General features: G+C 38.6%; 1 protein-coding gene across 1 annotated transcript in view; it reads left to right on the top strand.

Annotated features, from left to right (window-relative positions):
* The window catches only part of Enox1 (ecto-NOX disulfide-thiol exchanger 1), a 279,670-nt gene that overhangs the window by 200,410 nt on the left and 61,287 nt on the right, over positions 1-17,973 (top strand). Inside the window, exon 11 of the mRNA XM_013027584.1 lies at positions 16,850-16,957. Within this exon, the coding sequence (XP_012883038.1) occupies positions 16,850-16,957 (108 nt within the window). The remainder of the gene's footprint in view (positions 1-16,849; positions 16,958-17,973) is intronic.

Genomic DNA, 17,973 nt, shown 5'->3' with positions numbered 1-17,973 from the left:
CAAAATATACTATATACATGTATGAAAATAGCACAGTGAAGCTCCCTGGTGGGATTAGTATATGCTAATAAAATTATAAAACATCAAAATTTATTCTAGCTTGAGAAAACTCCAAATCAGGCAACAGAGTCCTTAAAATGTCTTCCTAGTTGTTTCTCCTAATGTTGAAAGTGAAGATAGATTACAAATAGTGATTTATAAGAAAATGGTGATATAGAAGATGGAACATAATGGAGGGCATTTATTTTCAATAAATATTTACTTATTGCAAATGGTGCCTGTATCTCTGACTCATCCACTTGGTCTTTGTTTCTCATGTAGTCTTCCTTTTTTGGGTTCTTGAATAAAAGTTAGTCTAAATCTTTAACAAAAAGACATTATAAAGGAGACTAGAGCATAAAGGAGACTAGAACATTCCAGACCCAATCTTTATATAAAAGACCCTGGAAGATAGGAGGGAATACAGACAATTCTCTAAATATCTCTGCTGTTCTTCTTACTGTGACTTTCGGAATTTGTCTTAATGAAACAAAGCAGACCCATAATTTTCTATACTTTTGTTCCCTTGCCTGTGGCTTGTGACAAGCAGTAAATCCTAATAATGATAGACACCAATAAAATTCTGTTTGCTTATAAAAAGTGAACTTGGAACATCTAGTCCTGCCATAAATCAAGGAATGTTGCTTAAAAAATAAACTAAGAATAACAGAGAATTACCTCACAATAATGTTGGTATGTAATTGTGACACAGGCACCAACTAAATAATTTGCAATTAAAAAACAGTATTGTATAATAACCCAAAGTTTAAAATAAACATTTATGAGTCCATTCTGATGTAAACAAATTATGAATGCATTAGTAAGTGGGAGAGAATAGAACAATCTTACCTGATAAAAAAATTCCAAATGTATGTAGCCTTACACATATAGACTACTGCTTACATGTGACTTTCCAGCCTTAGGAAAGTGAAATGGTATTGACTTCTTGACTAAGAGCAGCACACAATGACTGCCTTCCAAAGAATGCATTGTGAAAAGAGGAAACAACAACAACAACAACAAAAAACTCTGGCTCTGGTGTCTCATGCCTATAATCCTAGCTACTCAGGAGGCTGAGATCTGAGGATCACAGAAGCTAGACCTGGCAGGAAAGTCAGTGAGACTCTTATCTCCAATTAACCACCACCACAAACATAACAACAACAAAAAATGAAGCATTATCACAGCACACAGCCACTATAAACTCAGCAGGACATACAGAGAAAAATACACTGGGCCTGCAGTGTTGGCAAAAAATGAATTCTGCACTGGTCCTTAAAGAAAATCACAATAACTTTCTAAGAACTGCTGTCATATTTTCTGAGAAAAGAAAGCTATGAGAAATTGATGGCAGAAAAAAAAGAGAGCTAAAATAAATCCTATAAATTTGGACAGTTCAAGAAGCAAGAGTTAAAAATGCTTCAAAGTGTTTGATAATTAAAATATAACTTATCAGACCTTGTGAATGGTATCTGAGACAGAATGTAAAGAAAAAACGTTAAACTTCCAGCAATCTATTTTAGGGGGGAAAACAATAAACAGTAGACATCCAACACCTGCTAAAAAGAAGATCAAGAGAATTAAGAGGATTTTCTTTTTAAAGTTACAGTAGAGAAGATCAACAAAGCTAAATATTGTCTGTTTGAAAAGATTAATAAACATAGAAAATCTTTGATATCAATCAAGAAAAAAGTTTCATCCTAATAAACAATATTAAAAATGAAAGCAAGGTTATAGTCACAGCCAGAGTTATCCCAGAGACTAAAAAGATCAGAGAATATCAAGAATCCCTTTAAATGCTTTTAAAATTAGATGATGTAGACAAATTCCTGTAGGAAATACAAACCATTTCAATATTGAATTAGGAGGAAATTGAAAACCTGACTGATCTCATTTAAAAAAAATTGAATTTGTAGCTTAAATTTTATATCAAAGCAATAGATGCAAAATTGTTGTGTGAGGCAAATTCTAGGAACCTTCAAGAGCAAGTTAGGCCAGTCCTTTACAAACTCATTCAGAGAACACAGGGTTGGAAACACTTTCCAACTACTTGGTAAGACATGTAGGGTTGAGGTGAGAAAAACTGTTTTTGTTTAATCAAAATATGTTGCCTCAAAGTTCCTACTTGGCCTGAGATCCTAGCTCTTGTTAAGAAAAAGAGGACCTGCTTTGAAATAAAGGATTTTGAAATGTAAGGCTTTGTCTTGAACTGGTTTCTTTTTGAGATGGGATTAAGATACCTCCACTTGTTCAATAAATAGCACAGTGTGCAGGTATATTTTGAGATTACTTGTATACTATTCATCTTGGTTCAAAGTCGCTTTATGTAAATACATAGTACCCTATTCAAACTAGCCAATCATAGCGGATTGTGAACTTGAGCTCAACCAATCTGAGCAGGGGGGCAGGGCCTGCTGTATTAAGGATAAATAGGGGAGCAGCCTGCCTGCTCTGTGTGCTTGGTTGCCAGATTTTTGGCTGGTGTTGAGACTTTCTTTAGAAGTAAATTTTGCATTGTTGAGATAATTCTTTATTTTTGTGTCTGTCTATGGAGAGTGTATTTATAATATTGATACCAAAAAGGAGAAGGGCAACATAAATGGGAGGAATTTACAAGCCACTGTCATTTATGAATATAGTTTAAAATTCCTTCAGAAAAGAAAGTTTGAGTTTGATATGTTATAAATGACCAAATTAGATATATTTCAGAAATGTAAGTTTGTTTAAACATTGGAAAAGTCTGCCTACAAACACTATCATATTTTGTAGACATGCATGTATATATGTGTAAGTATATATATATATACACATTCTCTGTGTGTACACATGTATATATACACACACTCATAGAATATGATTCTAACTATGGAACTCTTTTGGGTATTGCAAGGGAGAAGAGGGAAAAGGGGCCATGGAGTAATATCAGAATGTATTACAGCTATGTTAGAAGATGGTATAAGGGATCTCAAGGAAAGCTGTTGGTCAAGAGAAAGAAGAGGGAAAGAAAGAAAAAGAGATTATTTTGATTAAAATAAAATATACACATCTGAAATATCATTCCTCTTCATGCAATTAATGCATACTAAAAAATAAAACAGAAAACAGGCTCTTCAGGGGGAATGTATCAATGGAGGTGGGAAGGTGAATAGAGAGGGTAAATGAGGATGGAAATAGTCAAAGGAATTTATTTGCTTATATGAGAATAGGAAAATGAAACCTCTTGAAGGATGGTAGAGGACTAAGGAAGAGTGATGGAGGAAGTGAGCTTTGTCAGGAAATGTCACAATGAACCCCCTTGGTACTACTAATATATGCTAATAAAAATCTTTTCAAAAAGAAGAAAAGTCCTATTAATAGGATATAACTCATTAACAGGTTAAACTGGAATAATATAATCGTTTTAATAGTTATAGAATATTCATTTGTGATTTAAAATTAAAGCAACCAAAGATGAAGGAAGCTTGACAGAGAACTTTCTCATCATAATAAAGTCTATCCACTGTCAACTCAGTAGCAAAACATGAAGATTTTTTAATCCCTCCCATATTAATCCTAAAATAATCCTTCTTAAAACCAGTGTAAGCACTTGGACTAGAAAAAAACTAATTTTTCAAACTGTTCTTATTAGTGCATATTAATTGTATAATTAAGGGATTTCATTATGATGTTTCCATACATATATCTATAGGATTCTTTTATTACATCTACTCCTTCTATTGTTGTTTTCCCTTCCCTTAGTCATTTTTATCTTTCTTGAATTTTTTGTTGTTGGTGGTGGTTGCAGGGCTTCAACTCTGGGCTTGGGTGCTGCCCCTTCTCTCTTCAGCTCAAGGCAAGCCCTCTACCACTTGAGCCACAGCACCACTTGTGATTTTTTAGTGGTTTATTGGAGATAAGAATCCCACAGACTTTCCTGCCCAGGCTGGCTTTGAACTGTGATCCTCAGATCTTAACCTCCTGAGTAGCTAGGATTACAGGCCTGAGCCACCGGTGCCCGGCTTCTTGAAAAAAATTTTAATGGATTTTGTTGTAATTTTTTCGTGTTTGTAAGCAAGATACTTGGATCATATTTTTCTCTCTTATGCTTTCTTTCCCTGATCCTAGTTTCCATGGATTCCCCTTTAATGCTGCACTTTTCTGTTCATGTTCTTGTTTCCTGTCTTTCTTTAAATCCAGATTCCATAAATGAGATAAAACATGTACTAGTTGTCTTTCTGAGTCTGTCTTTCACTTAACATGATGATCTCCAGTTTTATCCATTTTCTAACAAATGATATTATTTCATTCCTCTTGTTGGCAGAATAATACTCCTTAGTGTGTGTATATATATATACAGCATTTTCTTTATCCATCCATCTGTTGATGGGCATCTAAGCTGTAGAATGCTATTTCCTTTTGCCATGTTCTTTGCATCATGATTTACATTTTCAAGTTGACTTCTAGAGGCAAAAACTCATCTCACTGCTGTTACACAGTCTGCTAAGCAAACCCTAAAGATGTAGCTTTCTTATTCTTTTCCTTTTGAAAGTCATCAACCCTAAATTTTGTGTCATTCCTCCCCTATTTCTGCAGTGCATTCTTAAGTAGCCATATTGCCTGGACAAGTACTTTTTCTTTTGTGCTAGCCTTTTTCAGCTGACTAGTGATAGAAATTTTCATCTGAAAGTCATGGTAGACATCCTAGGTGTAAGGTGATGATTTATACAATTGATAGGGCATTTCTGAGGCTGGAGAAGCTCTTTATTGCTGAGTAGGTTGATATCAATGGGGCCTTTGCAACTACAGCTCTAATTTCTCTTAATTTATGTACCATGGGAGCCTTTTGTGCTGTTATGAATGCGAAACCATACTGGCACCATTTATGCTAAAGTATCTGAGTAATTCAGTTCCCTTGGTTAATGCTTCCTGTATTTAATGTTTCAGAAGCAGACAAGATTAGTTCAAGATGGTAATTTTCTGTCTGCATTTTTTGAGATCTTTGAAAGATGGTGGTGCCACATTGTATTGTGCCAACTAAACCTCATCCCCATGCTGCTGCTGTTACTGTTGTTTTTCCTTTAAGACTCTGAGGCTGAAGGATGGGCAAATCTGGTATAGTCCAGAGGTTAAACAGCTGCAAAGGATCGCCTGCAGGTGGTAAAGACTCCTAGAGAAACAGGGCTTGTCTCTTGCAGCCCTCACCTGATCCTGGAGTGGAGGGAGAACAGAAGAAACCTGAAGCCCTCCAAAGATCCTGGTTATTCTGAGAGTCCTAATGTTAGTATTGTGTTAGTATTATGCTCACCTTTGGTCCTCAGCTCCACCCACACCTGGAGTTCCCTCCATACAGCTGGCCCCTCCCTCTCTCCGCCCAGACCCACCTGAACTCCCATCTACCTCACTTCCTTTCCCTCAGACCTTCCTGCTACCTGGATGGTGACGTAGGCCATGTGCTCCCTCTTGAGGGAAATATGATTCCTCTAATAAACCCTATAATAATCTTTCTCCTATGCCTGCCTGGCTCTGCATGGTCCCCTGAGATGGATGTGTGGGATTCTCTTTCACCTAAACTGTGGGTTCCAGACCAGTCTAAATATATGAAAGTAACTTGGAAACTTGATGGGGAACGATTGGACTTTCTCTGCCTCCCACTTCTGTAGATAAATGTGATTGTTTATTTGTAGAGCTGATTCCAGAGCCACTTCAGGTTTCTGAATGCTAAGTTCAAGATGCTCTTCTCTATTTGTCCTGTTTTTAGCTATCTGATCCTTTTAGTTAGCAGAAGGAAATCCGGAATCATTGGATTTTCTTTACTGAAGTTCTGCAGTTATCATGAGCTAAGTAACAGCGGAGATTCTAGATCCATAATTTATCAAGTTTCTATCCTTAGGCATCTCTAGTTGATGTAGAGATAATACCTTCAGTTTTATTTCCTCTATCTACAGAACACACTAGGTCTTTACCACTTCCTTTTCCATTAACAATCAACTAAAAGCTCTCAAGATTCCAGCACATATATTTCTGTTGTATCCATTAAGTTAAAAGCTGCTTTCTGAAAAATGCAAGCAAAAAGGCCCGTGATGGTGGTAATATCTGTTGCTGATGATGCTTGAATGATTATGGGTTGGCTCTTTGCAGTGGCTAAACTGGATGAACCTGACTCAGTTGGAAAAAGACCTCTCCCAAGGTAGCTACTAGGATTTTGGCAACAAATCACCCATACAGGGTTTTCTAACTGTCATCTTTGACCATAACTGAGTTACAAACCCTACAAGGAATGAATAAGTCTCTGTGGCCTTTGGGGTGTGTTGCAAGATCAGCTGTTCAATCTGGCTCTTATTTGATTGAAGTAAATGGGCCAACCTGGCTGGAAAGCATGCTAATATCCTAAATTTCTACATTAACAACTGTACATGTGCCCAGAGGTTGGGGTGATAACCAGCTTATATAATTACAAAATGAAGTGATAAGAATAGATAAATCTCAGCAAATAGGATTATCATTTGCAAGGCAGTTGCCAGCAGCAGAGAGAATAGCTCAGATAGCTCTTCCTACTTGAAGGAGACATTTGACACTTTCTCTTCTCAATTGCATAGATGGCAGTAATTCAAGTTGGTTGCTCTGTGTTTTGAAATTTTCTGAAGGAGGGCAACTAGCATACCTGGGTGGGGCACACTTATTAGCTAAAACTTCCTTGACCTACCTGGGTCTCCCTCTTCCCATTTTTTTCAAAGAAGGTAATGACATTACTTACACTCAATACTTTTGTTTATTGAAAGGACCTTGCTGAGTGGTTGTTTTTTAATCTCACAATATCCAACTGGTAAATAGTTTATTCATCCTGTGAAGGAAGTGAAAAACAGGAAGCCCAGCTGACCCTGAAAATGATGTCATAAAGAGAAACCATTCGAGAAAGAGGCCATCAGTTTTAGAGTAAAACATGTTTATATTCATTTTTTCCTGGGTTCAAGAAATTAATTGTGTATTTCATTGCAGATGATAAATTATTCCTCATGAGACAGTCATCAGGGGAGAAAGATTAGGAAAAAGAGGAGACCAGAGCATTAAAGAAACTTGAAGGTAGAACAGCAACTCAACAATGGAGCCAATTCCTTTCAAATGTTAAGTGTGTGACTCATTTGTCTTTTGCTTGCCCTTGGCTGTATTTCTTCTTAGAGGATCATGACCAGTAATTCCAGTTGGTTTCATGAAGGCCAAGAAATATCTGTGTTTTACACAAGCCTCTCTCACTGGCATATTCTGAGAAAGGTCTTAGGAAATCATATCTGATGGAGTAATTCCCTCTATCCCCCAGCCCAACAGGCAAGGTCATGATCTCCCTCTCTCAGATGTTGTTTATAGTCATGCACTTGATACAATTTAACACTAGTTAACAATTTAACACTTGTTAAACATTTCTTTCCTCTAAATGACATTACTTCCAGTGAAATCATGAAATGAATAATAATAATAATGGCCAAGAAAGTTTTCTTATATTGAATGTCACATATGCTTTTATTAGCATAAGTGCTAGTAAAAACATTATAATAAAAGCTAGATGCCAGTGGCTCACACCTGTAATCCTAGTTACTCAGGAGGCTGAGATCTGAGGATCACAGTTCAAAGCCAGCTCAAGCAATAAAGTCAATGAGACTCTTATCTCCAATAAACTGCCGAGAAAAAGCTGGAAGTGGCACTGTAGCTCAAGTGGTAGAGCACTAGCCTTGAGCACAAAGAGGCTCTGAGATAGCAGCCAGGCCCTGATTCAAGCTCCATCACACACACACACACACACACACACACACACGTACGTACGTACGTACGTACATATAATAAGAGAAAAAAAATCACAATTGTCTATTCAATTCCTTTTATTAATCCACCTGTCTGATTTTTTATCCTCCTTTAGATAATGTTGTGGGTTAGTCATTGTCCCACACTTGATATGTGGACTTTCAACAAAAACAGATACAAAAACACAGTTTAGGCAACTGATAATTATGGAATGGATTTAACATGTTCTTAATTGGTCTTTCAATGTTAAAGGAAGCCATTAGCTATTTAAACAGAGCACGTTTCAATTTTTAAAAATATTAAATTCAGTAAAACTGTTTCCCCCAGGAACTAAACTTTGCACTATCAGCCCTAGATAACACAACTGGTAGTTCTCTCACTTTTTATGTTTTAAGCATAAAAAATAATGCAATAATCCCAGAAAGACTTGAAGTTGTTCAGGTGCAAATCCTAAACTTTGCAGTAACTCTTCTATTATTGTTTAGTGTGAATACACTGTTGAAATCTAGAGTGTATGGTTTTAGAGATGGAATTTTTTGGAGTCCAAAACAAGCAGAAATAAATAATCCGAGTCAAATGTGTATAGATTTGTTCTTCTGTGTGAATGACAAGGATTGGGAGGGCTTGAGAGATGGGATACAATAGTTGGAATATAAAATGAATTTGTGGTTCTGGGAGGTGTAGCATAAGTGGTAGAGTGCTTGTCTGGCAATCACACACAAGGCCCAGAGATCAATCCTCCATTATGCATTATTAAATTTTAATAGTTTAACAGTACTGCCAGCAATTATTTAGAATTTAGATTAATGAAAGAATTTTTGTGGAGTATTTCATCACTCATTTTCTCAAAATTGCTGATGCACCAAGATAATAAATAGCAAGAACTTTGATAAGTTTTATTATTATCTTTGTTATTATCTTTATTATTATTAACAATGAGTGTATGCAGCTCCCTACATCTCTATACTTAAACCTTCACTCAGATCATCATCTCTATGGCTTGCTGAGTTTTTCCATCCTCTCTCTGACTCATAAGAATCTACAAAAATCATGCCTGCTTCCCTTTGGAAATCTTGCTTGGTTGATAGGATTATTGGCTTTTTTTTTCTTTTCTCTTTTTTCCTGCAGCAGGGGAAATCCTAGTTCATTATGGACTAGTCCTGGGAAGCCTAGAAATATCTCCGCTTTGAGCCCCTGTTCTCTTGAGTTCTTTCCTGGACTTAATCCTGCAGACACTAGGAGCTCTCTCTCAGATGTAGACACACTTTAAATGCTTCTGTGTTAGCCCCTTAACTGTCCCAGGAAGTGGCATTCCTACCAGCAACCCTGCCCCTGGGAGGATCAAGCAGGGTCTTTCATGAAGTCTCCAGCACCCCTGTGAAAACCAAGAGACATAAAAACACTTAGTATTGTTTTCTCATTGGTCTCCCTTGCTGTTCCAAATCCCTAGGGTACTGCTAGGCATAATCCCAGGGTTCAGGGTCTTTCAGAGGGGGAGCTAGCTGGCCCTGGTTGTTTGGTTCTGGCTGGCATTAGGTTTTTAACAGCAGGGTCAGGGGACAAGGCCACGTTCTAAACATCTCTCTGCGATAAATGCAACCTGATCCCATCAAGAACAAGAGATTGCCTTTCTGCCTAGCAATGAGAATGGCATTTAAAATTCAATATCAGAAAAGATATTGACGAGATTAAGGTCTGGGAGGAATTGATTTATGAGGAAAGACCCAAGGAATTAAATATGTATAGCCTGGTGTAATAGGATATTAGTCCTGAACACAATTTCATTCCTATGATCCAGCTTTAGGTCATCAGTCATCTGCTGAGCAGTGGAGCTCTGTCTGGGAGAGGTCCCTATCCCTCCCCCAAGGGTCACTGTGCCTAAGGCAGAGAGAAAGGCACCAGGATTGATGCTTAGGACCACAGGCTGGGTTACCCTTATGCTCCGCATAAATCAAAGTACGTTTTCATTCCCCGGTGTAAGTAGATGACATTTCCAACTAGAATAGAACTTGAGTAGTGTTACCACCCCCTGTAATGGGAAAATTCAAGCAAGTTCAATTTCATCCCTTTCCCAAGGAGAAAAGTGAACTTTATAGGTACTGTGTGGCTCCTTCCCTGGAGCCAAGTTTCTTTACCTTGTCAGAAATACCCTGAGATGTGTTTGTCTTTAGGCAAAGCCTTGCTCTTAGGTTGTCCCATGTGTACTTGATTTATTTTTATATCTCAGCTTTCCCTGACAATCAGAGAGTGACTGGATTTTCTATTAGTTGTAAAGCAGATATCGTTAGACTGTCCTCTTTTCCAGGCCAAAGTCAGTAAACAAAACAGAATGGAGGCATGGAGGGCCTAGGGAGCCTGGAGAGGTGGATAAAGGAAAAGGATCCCACCAAGTAGGAAAGAGTTTAGGGTGTATGCTTCCATCTCAGCACTATAGCAGGGTAAGGTACTGGTGGAGCTGGCAGAAATAAATATTCAGGGAAATCAAGTTGGAGATGAGGGAGACTGACAGTAGTAGGCTCTCAGAAACTACCAGGGAGACCTGATGTTCAAAGTGGTACATGCACCAGACCATCCAGACATGGGCACACCTACCATGGCCTCTGTGGGGGAACTTCCTTTGGAAGTCTCTTTCCTTATTCCTTAGGTGGCCTTAAAGTCAGGTCCCCTGAGAGGTATGTCTGATTTATAACTACAGGAATGGGATAATATTTATCAAAAACAAGTCAGAAAAGCCAAAGACATGTTAAATGTAAATGACACTCCATGGATTTAAATATTCCCAGCCCTCTATCGGGAATATTTAATCAGTGACTTATTTCCAGAGTAAATTACATTTCACAATAGTTTCCTTGAGTCCATTTCCCTTAACCTCTCATCTGATCCCCTAAAACCTCCTGAATTCCTATGGGAACATACTAGTAGTCACTAGTATTGGAGGATTTTGTGTTGTCTGAAACATTATTTTGTATAGACTAGCATCTTCATGACTCAGTTCTGTGAAGTAGTTTTCTCAATGTCTTCTACCTAGTCTAGCATTTTGCACATAGAAGTTCAGTATTGACTGATTGAATGAATGAGTGAGTGAATGAGTATTAGCAGATTGTTGTAGAACTGAGCTAGAGCCAAGCACTGGGAAAGGAGGGGGGAGGGGATGTGTGTATGTGTGTGTGTTAGTGTCAGTCACTGTCAGTATCTACCCAGCTGGTGTCATGAGGTAGGATGTCACCATAAATTTAGAAAGTGCCATTCTCTGCAACCATACATGACACAAGTTTAGGGTTCTGTTTGGGAATATTATTTTGTGCCACCCATAACCTCCATCCCACCTGCACACAATCTCCTGCCAAAGATCCATAAGATCCTTGTTACATAATTCTGAAGGTGTCACCCTTATAATATGATGCTGGTGATGTATTTCACATACAGTATTGACATGTCCTCTCTGACTTCTATGCAACCTTATATAGTCTGTTAACTTTACCTTAAAACAAAATTAGAAGATTTAAGGGGAAAAAAAGAGCAGGAAAAGATAGCAGCTTCTAAAGGAATGCAGCATACACAGTAGCTTCTCTGCAGCAGCCTAGCTCATAAATGGGAATGATGAATGCCTAGGTACAAATTGTCACTAGGAGGATTTTAAGTTTGGCATGTCCTGATTTCCATTTAAAATTGACAGTGCTTTGTGGTTGCCAAGGTAGAAATCTCAGCTTGAAGCAGGAAAATTGAGTTGTGCAAGTGGTAGGTCTTCCCCCAGACAGCGTGACCTCAGATACATGGCTCAACCTCTATGTTCCTACAATTCTCCCATCTGTAAAAATGGAGATGTGACCTCACTTATTCTGGGGCTCCAAATAACATTTGTAATGCTCTGTGAATTTGTCAGGGGAAAAAAAAGAAAAAGACCCATTACACACGGAAGACTCTGTTCCCAAAGAGCATTACAAATGATCCTATTAAATCAGTGGCCTGGAAATATCAAGTTGTGTCAGGTACAGCATTTATTTACCTGCTTATTGTCCGCCAGTGTTTGCACTTGATTGGCATATGGATAATTGTCTAATTGGAACACACTCAGTTGTAACCACCAAAGAATGTAATAGTGCATCTGTTTAATGCCATACTCTCAAATGTTAAATTAAAATTATGCTGTAGTCAGCCAACCCAACCAGGAGACACTTCTGATTAAGTTCTTGCTGCTTGTGAACTTCTGTAATTGAGACACAGTGGTACTTAAAAATTCAAACTAGAAAGAATATTATACAGTCTCATAAATATCAATGAAAAGGACCAGAAAGGCTGACTTAAATTATCTAGTTGTGAATGCTCTCACTGTTTTTGTAGGGCATCTAGTCAAATGAAGAATAGCAGGTTTGAATCACCACTGTTTTGAATACATAAATATTAGATTCACAGGTTTATACTTTGTAAACAATAAAGCATTAATTTTGTAGAATACACAAAATAGTCTGTAGTGTTGGTTTTAATTTTCCCTCTAGTGGTAGTTTTATTCTTTTATTTTAAAACTGGGACATGAAGAATTAATTACATAATTATGAATTAATTGATTGGAATTCTTTAACCTTTTAAGAGATATTCGTCTTCAGATGAAAAAAGGGTATCTGGAACTGCCAGTGTAATAAATCAAAATGTCTTAAGTGGAGCTGCTATTTTCCTCTGAAAGTTTTATATATTCATATGTCTAAAACAAATTACCCAGCAGCAGAGTCTCAAAGTGTTTTTGTTGTCATTTTGGTTCAACCCCAGAGAAATCAGAGCAATCTTTCATTCATCCTTACCTACTACCTACTACGTGTTACGTGTACCCAACTGACACATTATCAACCCCACTTTTGGTAGGTCTAGTCTAGCTGAAGATAGATAGGAAATGTGTTGTACTGTAGCAAATGCCTTGGAAGCATAGAGGTTAGATGAACTATGGTTGTTTAGTTGATTCTTTATTGGGGAAGAACCCAAGGCTACTGCCCATAATTGTGTAGGTTTTGCCCTGGAAAATAGTAATGAAGCCAAGCCTACAAAGTAAATGAGAAAGAAACCCAGTCCCTACTCTATTACCCAAGCCTGTGCCTTTGTGAGTGGTAGGGGTGGGGAGTGTCTATCCCTCTTGGCAACCTTTGAGCAACCTTTGAGTTGGGGCTTCAAGATTGAGTAGAAGTGGGATACCTGTGGCTCATACCTGTAAGCTTAGCAACTCATGTGGCTGAGATCTGGTGATCAAAGTTTGAAGGCAGCTTCAGCAGGAAAATCTGTGAGCCTTTTAGATCCAATTAATAATCAAAAAGGACAAAAGTGGAGGTGTGCCTTGAGCAAAAAAATGCTTAGAGACTAGTTGGGTACTGGTGGCTCATGCCTGTAATCCTAGCTACTCAGGAGGCTGAGAGTTGAGTATTGTGGTTCAAAGCCAGCCTAGGCAGGAAAGTCTCTGAGACTCTTATCTCCAATAAACCACCAGAAAACCACCAGAAGTGGCACCATGGCTCAGGTGGTAGAGTGCTTGCTTGCCTTGAGCTTACAGCTCCCAGGCCCAGAGTTCAAGCCCAACAACCAATACACACAGACACACACATAAGAAGCTCAGAGACAGCACCCAGTCTCTGAGTTCAAGCCCAATGACCCCCCACACACACACCCCAAGTAGGAAACTGCCAGGCAGAATTCTGAGTAGTAAGAGAATGTATGCATATCTGAGGAAGAATGAGAAGTCCTATAGTTTGGATTTCATCTTTTGGGCCCAGGAAACAAAAAATATTTTTAAGCATGGCAACACTTTAATTGTTGCATGGGCAAATCTCTCAGAAGTGTAGGGGGTGAATGTCAGTGTGATTAGGCAAGATCTTAGTAGCTTTAACTATGACAAAAGAAAGAATGGAGAAAAGACAGAGGAATAAGCAGGAGTGGGGGGGGTGGAGACTTGAACTCTGGATACCACAGGAGGAGGGTTGTGCAGGGTGAGGAGAGGATAAGCTATTGGACACCATTTAAACAATCAGAGAAGGATGCAATGTATAGTAAATGACAGACAGAGCCTAAAGAACTAGTACATGATATGTGTGGCTGAAGCCATGTATACAAATGGGATTTCTAGAGACAGCTTATAGCTGGCAGAAAAGAACCTGGCATTTCAAGTGGCAATTACAAAAAGCACTGGTGACATTAGTAGAATAGACATGCAGAATGAAGTCACATAGTAGGGCCACAGATTAAGTGAACATTGAAGGAAGCAGGAATTCTTACTCCCTCCTTATGTATTAGCATTAACTGAAAGTTTTTTGTATAAAAAGGAAATCAATGCCTGGGTCCCACATCTAGTTATTCAGAGTTAATTGGCCTCCTGTGGAGCCCAGAAATCAGTATTTTTAAAAAATCTTCTCAGATGATATTAATAAATAACCAGAATGATCAGAATGAAGAACTAGTGCCCTTGACTATTCTTTTAAGAAGGATAAATAAAACCCCAAAGCTTGAAAGCATATGATGAGATGCTTATAACTGCAGAGAATCAGAGAATAGAATTTTTTAATGAAGAATCTTTATATTCTGTAACTGGCAAATATGAAAAAACCTGAAAAATGCTTTCCATGAAGATGTGAGACAATGCAGCTCTTACCTACCACTGGGGTGTATGTGAAGCAGTAGAACAATAATGTAGGGTAGCTTTGCTACAACATCTGGCTAGGCACATCTGTGAGCCCAGAAGTTCACCCCTGGTTATGTGTGTAAGGGAAACCATTCCACAGGACCACAGGAAAACATGTTCTAGAATATTCACCTTGTAAAAGCATTGGAGACAGTTTGAGTATCCTTCATTGGAAGGGTATATTAGGTACAAAAAAAGGGGGGAGGGAGGGCTAAAATATTCTACAGAATATTATACAGCCACCAGAAGCAATAGAGGAGTTATACAAAATGTTAATCTGGCTGGATCCTAAAAAAATAGTGAAAATATAGAAAACCCGGACAGCCATGACAATGTATACATTTAAATATATACATTTAAATAAGGATCTAGACACTGTAAACCACTGAAGTGATTATCTACTCACAAGAAGCAAAGGGAGCAATGATGAAAGAGGAGATGTTTTATCTAAAAAGTGTGATTCCCAGGGAGGAAAGGGAAAGGAAGCTTAAGAAGTGGGGTCAAGGGTAGGGATTGTGTATGTTTCTATAGGATGGAGAGTTGGAAAGTGTAGATGAAAGATTGCAGTAGACTTCTCTCATTACTATGCAGTGTTGGAAGTAACAGCTGAGAGGTGAACCCAAGTAGTATTCTTCTCCCCCTCCCCAAGTTCATTACTGAAACACTGTGTGTTCTTTACAAAATGAACAGGAAGATCCACAGACCTACCCAACTGCCCAGAGACAATGTCCAGATCCTTTCCTAAGACTATGGTGTGACTTAATGGGTCAGTATATTCCACAGAATATTATGCAATCACCAGAGGCAGTAGATCACACCCCAGTCAATAAGCTGGAAAAGGTGGTTCATACCTGTGGTCCTGGCTATACAGGACATTATAAGAAGGTAAATCATGGCTCAAAGCCAGCCCTGGGCAGAAATGCCAAGACCCTATCTCAAAAATAAAGCAAAGAAAGGGCTGGTGGTGGTATGGCTCAAGTAGTAGAGAACCTTACAAAGCCCTCAGTAGTTCCAACACATGTTCAAAAAAAGATTGGATTTGAAATTGCTCAGTTAAAAACCATTTGATATCATCTATATTAGAGACACACATTACTTTGGGACAGTTGGGCCTGTCATGAGTGAGATTGAAGGCACAGGGTCGCCCCTCCTGTTCAGACAGCAGTAAACCACACAAACCAGAGCCAGATGTGGTTGGATGGTGATATGGACAGATAGGAGAATAGAAGGCACTAAGTGTTCGGGAAATGATAAGAACGTTACTGTTTTTGCCAGGGAAACCCAAAGTGGTTCTTAAATCTGGACTTGGTGCCAAAGCAAGGAGGAACAAGTGCCAAGTCAAGGGAAAGAGCAGTGTGCTTTGATTACCATCTACCCTGCAAGTCCTACAGAGCCAGTCGTTTTGAAGATTGAATGCAGCCCTTTTAGTTAATGAGAAACGCAATGCCAGTATTTCTTTAGGCTTTGATATTCAGGTTTGACCAGGCTCTGAAAAGGCAACCTGGACGTTGGAGATAGGTTGCTTCCTGAGAGGAATGTACTAACCCTCCTCATCATCAATGCAGTATTTGTTAGGTATGGCAACAGGAAAATCCTCCTTTGTCTTTTCAAAGTGGTCCTTTGTTGTCAAGATGTGAACAGACACAGTTGTTTCCAGAGCCCATCTTGAAGCTCATGAGCATCTTCTCCAGCCTCTAACATAGAACTGTGTGGCTGAGAATCAGCAGTGGAATCTAGGCAGACAAGATCAGCCTCCCCGTGAGTTATAGGTATGGTGCCAGGAGAGCTCAAAAAATCCCTTAAATGTCCTGCTTCAAAATAGCAGTGTAAGCCATAGCTTCATGTTTTGACAGCTTATATCAGCAATTTTCTTGGCTGATATATTGATTGTAGTTTGGACTTGAGTTCCTGCTGATCTAATAAAACATCATCGTCATAACAGAGAAAATAAGATGATCCTTTGTGGTACCTGCCACTTGGTGAAGTAGTTCTCTGGGGTGGCCAGAAAGCTAGCTTTGCCTTAATATGCAAGTGAATTGAATTGGACAAAATGAGTTAATTTTATTATTTGATCTCATCAGCTATCAGGATGTTGTTCACTAATGTATTCTGCATATGTTTTCAGAGAAATGTAATGGTGCCTTCACAGACACTAAAACAGATTTTGTACATCAGGATCACAAACAGCCTAAATGTGTAGTCAGAACGGCAGTGTTCCCTATACTTAAGTGGGGGAAATACATCACCAAAGCTCAGCCAGAATCTGGATGGAGCTCTAAGTGGTGTAAAAATCTATGCTGGTCATCTTGAGGATATGGTGCATTTTTTATGTTCTCCTGGCCTGCAGACCTACTGATGTTCAATATCCTTTTATTTTCATAGCAATTACTGACCATCCAGGAGGAGCTAAATAACAAAAAGTCAGAACTGGAACAAGCAAAGGAAGAGCAGTCCCACACACAAGCACTACTGAAAGTTCTCCACGAACAGGTAAGCAAACAAATCAGTTTAGACATCCCCACCACATATTCCCCAGTGCGTGGCTCACACAGACATGACTGAAGGGAATCTGAGGAATAATTAGCCTTACCCTGTCAACTTTAGCAACTTTGCTCTGTGGAATTTATAATGTCTTTCTCAACATCTCTATCTTCACCCCAGTTCCTACCAAGGCCTACCTACGTGTGAATATTTATTCAAGAAAATATGAATGAGGTTTGATACAGTTTTAAATATTGGCAATGTAGATGAATAAGCAGTTAGTTTCCTCTTAGGTCTGAGAATGAAGAAAACAAGTTTAGTCTAATCTGTGTTGGTCGTGCAGACATACAGGCAGAAAAGAGACAGATTCATGGCTACATTAAAAATATACCGTCTCTCTGAATCAGGGCACTTATCCGGCCATAGCAAGTGCTACAAACCTTTCATATGAAGTTTGTAAATCTGATCATTTCATCCTGGCTTTCTTTGATCCAGAAGTGTGGCCTGACATTGACAAGTGGATGGGAGAGTATTGTCTTACAGCAGCAGAAGATGGATCACTCTGCAGGCAGGCAGCCCAGTGAAATCTAAGCCCCATTGTCTGTCCTGGAGGAGCCATGAGAGCCCTTGAAATGCTTTCTGAGTTCTGGCCTCTCCCTGTTGCCAAGAAAGTAATGAGTGCTAATGAAATGAGCGGGCACAAAAAAATCACAGATAATAAACCCAGTGCTGGTGAACCAAGTGCAGGTTGTGCTAAATTTTTCATTCACACATAGCTATGAGAACATTATTTATACCATTTATTCTAACTCAGAGATTTAGAAAATTGAAAATATGAAGTAAGCAGAGCATGGCCATAATCAGCTGGGACTCAGCTAGTTTATAAACAATTTTTATTTTTTGCAATGATTTTTAGATTATAAATATATTTTATTAGTTATTGTCCCCGAAAAATATAAATGACTTGTTAGGGAAAAGTGAAGACACTGAGTATTTGTAAACTTTTAGGGCCTTGGACAAAATGG

Source organism: Dipodomys ordii, unplaced genomic scaffold, assembly GCF_000151885.1.
Source record: "Dipodomys ordii isolate 6190 unplaced genomic scaffold, Dord_2.0 Scaffold1, whole genome shotgun sequence".
In the NCBI taxonomy this organism is placed as follows: Eukaryota; Metazoa; Chordata; class Mammalia; order Rodentia; family Heteromyidae; genus Dipodomys; species Dipodomys ordii.
Note: the sequence above shows the minus strand (reverse complement) of the source record. Positions and strands in the feature narration are given on the sequence as shown.